The following is a 10,616-nucleotide window of genomic DNA, read 5'->3' as shown; positions in this document are numbered from 1 at the left end:
TGATAAGCTCACAGTAGCGAGACAAACACAAAACAAACACAGCCATCAATAGCGACTAGGATTCGAACCCAAAGCAACGAGATTGACGGGCAGTTTCTCTACAAGTGGTACCGTCACTGCCACTTCGATTTCTGTAATCTGTGACCAATGACGTTTTATTTCTTCACCAGATATTTTCAATGTAACTTGTTGAAAACCTATGACTACCGCATAAACTGAAACCTTAGCAACACCGCCAGCTTTTATTTATTCCTCACCTTAGTAACCAACTGACTTTCAAGGGGACGCAAACAAACGACTATTTTTTCGTAGTAAAAAGAAAATCAATTTTACACATCAAAATACCGGCATAAAAATAGTTAAAATTGACATTATAACTTAAGTGAAACTTTGAGTGAAAAAAAAAGTTACAAAATAAAGAAAAAACAAGATATGAAGAAGGTAAAGAGGACAAAGGCAGCGGTAAGGCGGCATATCGAAGACGTCCCATTCTACCAGTTTCGGTACAAGTCGGATGATTTGCCTCTGGATCCTGCAAAACCGTTTATTATTAAAAAACTGGGTAAGTGAAATATCTTTCGATTAACGGAAAAAAGTGTATACCTGCGTCTCGTTTGAATTTTCCATGAAGACCGCTTCACAAAATCCAAAGATCCCGAGCTCCGTGCAAACTATAATTTGCACACTTACGCCGGATTTAGACCAGAAGATGAGGATCTTCTGGGAGAAGTCGAGCAAATACGGTTACCAAGCAGGCTAACGTTGCTAACAGAAAAGCCATGCCTACCGTACTCGTTTGAAACGCAAGGTAAAATTTCCTTGATACATATATAAACAAGAAGTTCATAATTTTGTTTTTTGGTACACCCTAGAGCCCTTTGTGTATCCGTGGATTGAAAATTTAGAGAGTGGTAAGCATTTATTGGAGTATTTAAACTTCAGAATCTTAATCTGTGTCTCACTAGAAAACCCTAGTGAACATGTCGTGTTTGAAGTCACCAATCAATTACTTAAAATTTACAAAGAAAGACGGAGAAAACTGTTCATGGACAATGCAAGAACTAGATCTGCGCTTTTTTCAAATGAATTGCAGAAACTTTATGGAGGACCCTCTGAAACTATTGGTAAGCTATATTGTCTTTGAACAGTATCATAAACCTATTCGAATTCCTGGTTCCCAATCATCCAATGCTATTCCCATTTACATTTTTAGGAGCATTTCGCAGTGGTACTGCAATGCAAGTTCGCCTACCAACAATACGGAAAAAGAAGAAGCAAGAAATATTCAAGCCTGGCGATCCTGCAAAAATACGAACTGCAGCAGGTGAGTAACCGGACTTTGAAATGGGGTTGGAATTTCCATTAGTTAAGATCTGAACTATCTCGATAAATTCTTAAATTTATTGCGAAATATATGACTTGTGGTTTCAGGCCAGAGGCAACTCATCAGACGCTGCCTCACCTCAGCTCTGGGAGTAGCGTGACCGAAGTAGTTACAAGATGGCATTTGCTCCCTCATTTAAATTCAAAAACGCGACATATGTGTGAATTATAACGAGGACAAAAATCGTCTAGTAAAATTCGGCCTGGGTCGACCGAGGAGAGTCATGTTTTTTTTGCAACTTGAGTACTTGCCAAGAATGAACGATCAATGGACCTCAACCGTGAAAGTATGTTGCTTTCCAACTGGTGGTTTTAGCCTGTCTAAACTTCCACCATTGGTCGATCGATCACAATTAATTGCTTCCATGAACATCTTCAATTGCCACCTTATCCAGAGGGTTTCCCGCTTTACAAACTAAGCTAATTTTCTGCCTTGCATTGATTTCATTTCATTTGCTTCTCGGTATCCAATGGGGGCAATTGCATTATCTTGACATTCGCGTACGCGTGCAAACGCACTTTTTGGTCGCGGTTCAAACCTTGAACGTAAGTGAATATTTGAGAAGTGCGATAGTATGTGTCACTTAATCCATATGGATGAGGATGATCCCGCCCGGAAAGTCTATAAGGGCAATATCTATGGTAGAAAAAGAAGACGAGGCAGACCCTGCCTAAGATGGAGCGATGGCGTGGGTCAGGACGCCAGACAGCTTTTAGGGATATCGAATTGGTGGACCTCGGCGCAAAACCGGGATGTCTGGAGTTCCTTATTAAGGCAGGCCTAGACCGGATACCGGTTGTTGCGCCGTTGATGATGATGATGATGATAGTATGTGTGGAAGTGAACTACTGAAGTGATTATCTGGAAGTTGAACAGTGTTAATGAGAAGGGCGCGGTAATGTTGAAGTGCAATGTAGTCGATAGGTCGGTCCAGGAGCTAAATCCTGGCCCTAAAACGATGCATCCCCTTGGGGATAGTGAGGAGGACGCTCGTTCGAGCGTTGTCGAGAGCCCTAGGACGGCCTACAGTAACGGTTCTGAAATGGAGCCGGATATTTCAGAAGAGGTCGCTGAGCTAAGGCGACAGGTCCATGATTTCACGGGAGCCCTCAGGAAAATGACGAGCCAGTACGAATGGCTCGTATCACTTTGGGCCATTCCCGACGACGATAAATCAACCCATGAGAAACGAGAAAAACGGCTCGATGCTTGACAAATGATTTCCAACTACGAACAATTAGAACTGCTTCCTGAAAAGATCCCCGGTTCCCATAAAAATCAGGAAGAACTCGCCGTTGTTCAAAGTAACTCGCAGCCCGCTCCAAACAACAATCACACAATGCACAGTCTACCCTCCTCATCAATCCTGTTCGCCCGCTTTAAAGATCCAAACACCGATTTCCATCACTTCCAATCAACACCCAACCAATATCCCCAACGCTCAACCTCAAACGTCATCAAGTAACATTAATTCAAAAGGCCGCGGGCGCGGACCCTGCTACTACCAAAAATATTAAAAAACAAATTAATCTCAGCTATCCCAAATAACTTGACTCTAAAAAAAATCTCCGTCCACTCCACTCATGTGCCGCCTCGTCCCATGCTAAATATGATTCGGCAAAAGCGCTACTTAGAGAAGGGAACCATCCCCTCTTTACTTACATGCCGACGCACCTTAGGCCGGTGAATCGAGTTCTCAGTGGAGTAGATTTTATATACTTCCCTCAGGAGATATTAGGCAAACTTCATCGCCTAGGAGCTCGAGAAGCAACCAGTGTCCTCCCATATGTCGTAACGCAAACCATTACACCTCTTCTCTGTTATCTTTTTCCCCCAAGTTCCAGCGCATCCGGCGAGTTATCGCAACTGGCCGATGTTTCAAGCTCGCGCCCGCCAAACTCGATCTGTCCATCCTTCCAAACCAAACTCTGACCCTCCACCAGACCAACTCGTCAGCTCAGACCCTCCCAAACATTTCCTGCTTCCAAACCTCAGTCCTACCCTTTATTCCGTCCATCCCTAGCTAGGAACGCTACTCGCTCCCCGTCAGCTTTTAACACCTTCTTCTATCAAGTCAAGCGTTACTCTCCTTCCTCTATCAAGTCTCCCCAGACAATGTCTGCTGAGGTAGTTCCGCTAAACGTCAACTCACCAGTCATTAGACTTATCCAATGTTCTCTCCACTCATGAACCTGACTTCCTCCTCCTTAACGAAACCAAACTTAGTCCCAGACATAAGTTCTACATCTCCAATTACACCACATTCCACTCCGACTGAACTGGCATCCGAGGTGGAGGAACTGCCATCTTGATAGTAACTGCCCGTCAAGCCGAATTTACATTCCCTCCACAATCGCCCCTTCCCTTGAGCGAACTATAGTCTCCGTCTCCACCCAATCATTCGTCGTATTCCTTGCCAGCATCTATTGTCCTAACCAATTCCTTGATCCACCCAATAGCCCATAATAAACGCACCTCCCTCGTACTAGGCCTTAATGTTTTAGCTCTTTCTTATCCCAACTCTTCAATTCATGCATCTTAACAGCCCATTTTCCCACAACCTGAAAAAATGCCCAAATCATACCGATTCTTAAGGAATAGCAACCCTATGCTTCCCCGAACAACTACGGACCAATTTCTTTCCTCAATACCACATCTAAAATGTTTGACCATGTCCTACACGACATCATCCTCTCCCACATCTCCAGAAGCAATATTATACCTCCTTTTCAATTTGCTTTTAAACGTGCCCATAGACATCCCACGCCCACGCAACCTGTACAACAATATCCCTACCACTGCCTGCCTCCTTGATATTCAGGAGGCCTTTGATTCCGTCTGGCACGAAGGCCTCATCTTGAAACTATGCGACTCCTTCAAATTCCACCCCCACTTTTGCAGATTAATCCTTAGTTAATATCCAACCGCCAATCTCAAGTCCACATTTCTGACTCACTATCCGGCCCACATTTTCCTCCTGCAGGCATCCCACAAGGTTCAGTCTTGTCAGCTACCCTTTTCTCTCTCTACACCGCCGACATCCCTCTCGAACACCCTATCAACACTCCCTACGCCGTTAAAACCATCCAATACGCAGACGACCTAATCTTGTATACCGTATCCCGTAACATTCCAGCTGCTCAAAGAAGATTTAACCTCTCCATCAAACCCCTCAATAAATTCCTTCACTCATGGAAACTCCTTCTTAATCCAAGTAAGTGCGAAGCCATCGTCTTCCGTGGTAGAGCCAAATTAACCCGGAAGATAACAGATGTCACACAAAACCTGAACATCAATGCTGGGGTAGTTTCCATCCCCTCCGTCCGTTCCATTAAATACCTGGGTGTCCACCTAAATTCCTGTTTATCACCAATTTCCCACGTCAACTCCATCATCTCCAACACCCACACCGGCTCAATTACTCTTTGGCCTATCTTTAACAGAAACTCCTCAATCCTCCCTGAAATAAAGCTTTTTTGTTATAAACAACTGATAAGACCTCTAATAGTATACGGTTTTGTCGCCTGGTGTGCCAACCCGTCGCACCAAATGGAACAATTGTGCTTATGCGAGAGGAGGGTCTTCCGTTTGGCGACGCCTGATTCCAACCTCCGTTCTAACCAGTTCCTTTATGACAATGTCAACTCCATTCGTATCGACAGATTCCTTTTCAACTCCCTCATTAAGTTCCTCACCAAATCCGAATCTTATGATAATGACCTAATCCGTTCCTACGCTACCATACAACAAGACCTCACGACCCACTCCTTCAGACACCGTTCCACTCCCATAGACCCTTCTCAACCCTCACAACCAAGGCAGCATTTATCACGACGATAGGCTAATTCTATATCACCGCCCATAAAGCAGACATCGTCCTGGCCTTGTTTACTCCACCGCACAATAGCTTCAAGTTCCCCTACACGTATCCTCTCCGCATCCTCTCACGGATCTCGTCTAATCTTATTTGTTTCTTTAAGCCGAGAGGGTTTTTTCCTGACTTTCCCCTCTGTAGCGGCTTTTGCGTTTTGCTACTCCTCGTGTTTCACTGGCCCACTTTTTAGAGCAGTCTGCGAATCGCAATATTTTCTGGGTATTGCGAATAGTATAGACTAAATCCTCCTAAACTGATACTCCAGTAAGTACTTCTTGGATATAACCAGCCTACAGGTTTGTCCCATTCCTCCAGGAGTCATCATAGTGTCATTGGAAAATTTAACGCTAGAATCTTTTGAATATTGTCTGTAATTTAACCGAGCTTTTACCCTCACCCCAAAATATTCAATAGATCGCTTTGATGAAATGATATAGTTCTCACTTCTGATCAACAATGATGCCTCCCGTTTATACATTTTGATGAGCACCACTTTAGTGTTACTCTCGGTGAGTGATAGTCTTGACAGTCCTCAGCAGCATTATACATGACATTGCACAATAATGGGTTCGAAACAGAAATTTGAAGGACATCTATGGACCTCACGAATGTATTTGGAACATGAACCGTTAAGGCCTGATGCTTTGGTGCCTACCATACTATCACATTGAGATGAGGGAAGGAGATAAATAAAGTTTGGTTGGAGTTATTCGACTATCCTATGCAGGCCGACCAACAAAATGCATTCAATGTCGTTCGAAACAACATGATCGCATCGAGTGACAAGCCTCGGAAAAATGTTCAAGCGTCCACCTCAATCAACGTGGCGCGACAGGCCCCCTCCTGTCGAGAACTGGACTGGGGTTTTCGTGATGCCATCAAAGAAGTCGAACCGTTTGATGACCGACTGATGAAGCTCACCATTATATCAGCTGATCGCACTATTCACTTCTTCACCACATACGCACCACAGACAGATCAACCTGATGCCGAGAAAGATGCCTTATAGCAACTTCTTGATCAAAAGATCTGTAACGTGCTGCTGATGACCCTACCATCATTGCATGCCACCGTAATAGGTCCCTTCAGTTCTTCGAGCTGTTTATGGTTCATCGAATTTCCTCTTCGGTAACATGCGCAGAATGCATGCCAGGCGTATTGGCATGGTGGGTGCCTTCGGGGGTGATCCACTCAACATGCTCAGCATGCTGGCCGGGTAACCCCCAAAGTCCACCCCAATATTCTTTCGCTTCCGTCACCGAAAATGGTACTGTCTGGACGCTCTGTTGGGATTCGTTGAGAGATATGAAAAAGCTCCGCTGGTCCCTCGCGTATGTTGCATTCTGGACACGTCTGGAATGACTTTTGCCATGCCGTCGTAACCGACTGCATATGACAGAAGATAAACCATTAAGGCCCGATGCTTTGGTGCCTAGCATCTTGCCACAAATTTATAGCAGCTGTTTACGTGTTTCTGCGAAGCCTTACTTCAAGGCGGCGACCTTATCTACTCTCGGCGAAGGAATAACCTGAATAATCTTAATGTTTGTTTGAGCACAATATCTCTTCATCACTACTCTTCAAGCTACTAGTCTCCCACGGTAATACATCACTTAATAATGTGCGCGACACAACAACTGGAGAGGGAGATGAGTTGTACACCGAGGAGAAGTAATTGCAAAGTAAATCACAGGATAGCTGAGGAGAGGTAGCAGTGGCGTCAGAGAATTTGATGAGAATGGGAGGGGGCTGGGAGGCATTGCGGGCGTTACGAATTTGAGACCAGAAAGGCTTCAAGTTTAATAATAATCGTTGGCGCAACAATCCATGTTGGATCAGGGCCTTGAAGTGTGTTAAAGCACTTCATTCAAGACCGTAACGGTACACTAGGAGGCAATGTGGTCAGCATTGCGTTCGCCCGAGATTATTACCCTGATTTGACTCAGGTACTCATTCACAGCTGAGTCGACTGGTATCCGACGTCAAATCACGATACAAATTCCACTGCCACCAGTGAGATTTGAACCGCGACCTTCCGTACGACAGCCTTGCGCTCTAACCACTCAGCTATCCGGACACAAGTTTGCACGTGCCAATCCGACTTCAACAGTGTCCAGATAATCCTTACTAGACATACCTATCAGCGACTTAACTGAAAATCGCAAAGCACTGAAATGGTCGAAGTCTGCACAGCTTCCGGTGAATAAAAACTTTCTCCTCGTTTAATGGTGAGAGAATGGGAGCCCAGTTGATTGACCCTCAAAGTTGCCCTTATGAAAGTTGAGCTTAGAGGGCTTGGGCCTAGTATGGCAATTAAGGCGTGGCAGTAGTACCTCGAACTTAAGAGCAGGATGAGGAGCATCAGGAGCAACATAGCGAATAGCAAGAGAAGGTTGAGAAAGGAGCCGTTCTGGCATGTTGGAGAGAACTAGATCGAGGGTGCGATTTAGATGATTTGTGGTGCGGTTGAACTAAAGAGCAGCATAGCACAGTAGATCAAAAGAGGTTCAAATCACCACAGGCAATGAAAGGAAAAGAGGGGAAAGTTACAGTAAGGACTTCTGAAAGACTGTCGAAGAATTCATCGTACAGATAGGAGGGTCCAAGCCAAGGGAAGTATACGCACCATATAATAAAAGCACTGGCGTTGGAAGGCAAAACACGTAAGGTGATACAATCATAGCGGGTAGAAGATGAATAACCTGAAGCTGATCTTTGTCGCAGCGAAAGACAAAGAACCCCTCATGGAGTTCCAACCCCGTTTCAGTGATACAGATGAGATGGTGTTGGAAATAAAGGGCAGAAAGATTACGTACTCCCACATTTTCATAATACAGACTTAAACAACTTGACAAGTTGTTTATATTGGTCGGCGAAGGAGACGGGCCACCCAGAAATTTATTCGAAATTTATTCTACTTGTAAAGCTTAGGGAATACTCCTTGCGGCCAAAAGGAGTGTTCGACGATGGTATCGAAGTAATGTGGATACGCTACTTTGAAGGATGGAATTACGTGTTCGGAGGAGCCATGCTTCGTCAGTTTCAAGCACGAAAGATGCAACGCAAATAAACCAGCTTTACTTTCAGAAGAAATGGAAGAGGTAAGTCTGGTAACGAAAAGTTGCTTAGGAGGTGAAGCGACTTGTAGCAGAGGGCCCCCCGAGTGCGAAAAAGAGGAGCTCGGAATGAAGGCTGCTGAAGTCTGGTACACTGCGGTGGACAAATAGCGCGCTAAAGATGGGTTAGCTGCTACTAGAAGAGCTATTGGCTGGGAGGCTGGAGGTTTCACTGAGAAGGTCGCAGCTATCTGAACCGCATCAAAACAGTAGGAAGCAGTTGTAATAAGCGGGTTACGTGAATGCACGGGGGAGTTAGGTATAGCATCCGTATTTTGCGCAACTTTTGCCGGCATGCTAGCCGAACCGCGTAGAGGGAATGACCCGGTGATATATTGACGCCAAACAAACCGCCGGATAGCGGAAGTAAGCCCGGGCCGTTCCAGATGCTTGCTGGATCGCCGCAACTGCTTGCGGCATCGCCGCTAATGCCACCGACGGATGATGCAGAGCTGGATCACATCAAAGAGCGTAGTATCACAACAACTATTACAGCGGTGGGACACATTCGAAGTAAACCTTGCACGAAGAGCGCGAGAAAAGAGAGAAGAATCGCCGACCAAGGAATGTATTTCGAATTCTCCCTTTTCTCCGAGTTAAGCAAACTACTCGACTTCAATCGTTACCGGACAACCGGATACCACCCGCAATCCAATGGTATGTTTCAAAGATAGCTCAGGAGACTGAAGGCTGCTATAGTCTCCCAAAGCGACCCTTCATACCATTTATTCTACTTAACCTCTGGACACCCAAAGGCGAAGAATTTACTGCAGGTCCCGCTGAGCTAGTATATAAGGAGAACCTGACATTCCCCAGCCACGCTGTATCAAACATTAGCTCGAGCCATAACTCCGCCGAGTTGTTGCGTTTGCCCAAGGACGCAGTGGAAAATCCGCCACCAACCACGCCAACGACGCGAGAAACATTGCCTACGTACATAGGGATCCTAACTGCTGCACGCATGTCCTAATTAGGGTGAACAATATCTCCCGAAAGCCCCTACCGCTACCTTACTGGGGCTGTTCGAGGTCCTCGAGCAAGGCCCACACCATTTTAGCCTCGATGTCAGAGGCATACTTAAGGGAGTCGCCCTAGGCCGGCTAAAAGCCTTCTTACCCAAAGAAAGCGCAGCCATCCATTTGACTTGCGCAGCCGAGCTGAGGGATCCATGAGTCTAGTTCGTCACTGAAACCCCTTTAGTTTCAACGGAGGACAGAGCGAACAATTTACATGACGAACATACGCAATTGTGCACGCTGTGGAGAAAGGAACCTTACGTTTTAAGGGGGGGGGGGTCATCACCCTAAATCTGTAACAGATTAGAAAGGCGGACCTTTCTCATTCTGCTTGGCCACGATGATATAAAAAAACCCACAACTTTTTAAGGGACAACAACAGGGTGTTCATAATTCAAATAAGTTTTGTTGTATTTTATTTTAGAAAATATATTTTCATAATTCCCATAACCTCCTAATTCATCTTTTTCACGACTAGAACTTAGACAAGAACTGGATCGGATGAGTAAAGTTATAGATAAGCTGATTGAACCTGATTTGTTGAGAAAGAAAGCAATGAAAAGGGCGGTATCGATGAGCGACACGGTGAAAAACCTGGAAACCAAATGTGTAAGTCAATCACAAGTTTCTATTTCATAATTCTAGCTCTAGTATCTATAGCGGATTAGCTTTTTATAAAGATATTACGCTGATAGTTTTCCTCATTTATTTGCAAAATGGAAATGATCCTATGGGTCTTAACAAAAGATGTGTATGAAAGATGTAAGTGGAATGAGTACGGATCCATCAAGGGGTGAAGTCGAATAACAGATTTGCCTTTATAAGACAGAATGCTACTCCTACTCATCAACTCTTGAAAATAATCCTCATTCAAAATAAATCCTTCAATGAAATATGTTTCCTGCATTCGCTCTTATTTCCAACATTCTATTTTAGGAAATTCGTAAAGTCAAGAAGGTTTACGGGCCGAAAATTAAACGAGAAAAATTCAACGTCGAACAGCACATGATAAAGCTTAAAGAGCAGGAGAAACAGTTGTGTATCGTTCCATTAGCCAATCTATATAGCTACCGTCAGCCTCTAGTTCCAAGAGGGCATTTCATTTCACTATGTTTTCATGGAATTAAAGGATACAATAGACGGGACTTGGATTTGAAGCTGAAGAAAATGAAAGAAAACAAATATATTTCATTTATTTTTACCCTTTGGCTGTCGTCTCTATTTTC

General features: G+C 44.5%; 2 protein-coding genes across 2 annotated transcripts in view; both read left to right on the top strand.

Moving 5' to 3' along the window:
• Positions 1-215: 215 nt before the first annotated feature.
• Positions 216-10,197, top strand: LOC119648580. The gene is made up of 7 exons (XM_038050350.1): positions 216-562; positions 632-808; positions 873-911; positions 966-1,124; positions 1,214-1,324; positions 9,869-9,999; positions 10,138-10,197. Exons 1-7 carry the CDS (start codon positions 433-435, stop codon positions 10,195-10,197), a joined length of 807 nt encoding a protein of 268 aa, XP_037906278.1. The 5' UTR covers positions 216-432.
• A 147-nt stretch (positions 10,198-10,344) lies between these two features.
• LOC119650366 (dynein heavy chain 3, axonemal) overlaps positions 10,345-10,616 on the top strand; it is a 104,562-nt gene continuing 104,290 nt past the window's right edge. Inside the window, exon 1 of the mRNA XM_038053061.1 lies at positions 10,345-10,424. Coding sequence (XP_037908989.1) covers positions 10,396-10,424 — 29 coding nt within the window. The 5' untranslated portion in view covers positions 10,345-10,395. The remainder of the gene's footprint in view (positions 10,425-10,616) is intronic.

Source organism: Hermetia illucens, chromosome 2, assembly GCF_905115235.1.
Source record: "Hermetia illucens chromosome 2, iHerIll2.2.curated.20191125, whole genome shotgun sequence".
NCBI classification, from domain to species: Eukaryota; Metazoa; Arthropoda; class Insecta; order Diptera; family Stratiomyidae; genus Hermetia; species Hermetia illucens.
Note: the sequence above shows the minus strand (reverse complement) of the source record. Positions and strands in the feature narration are given on the sequence as shown.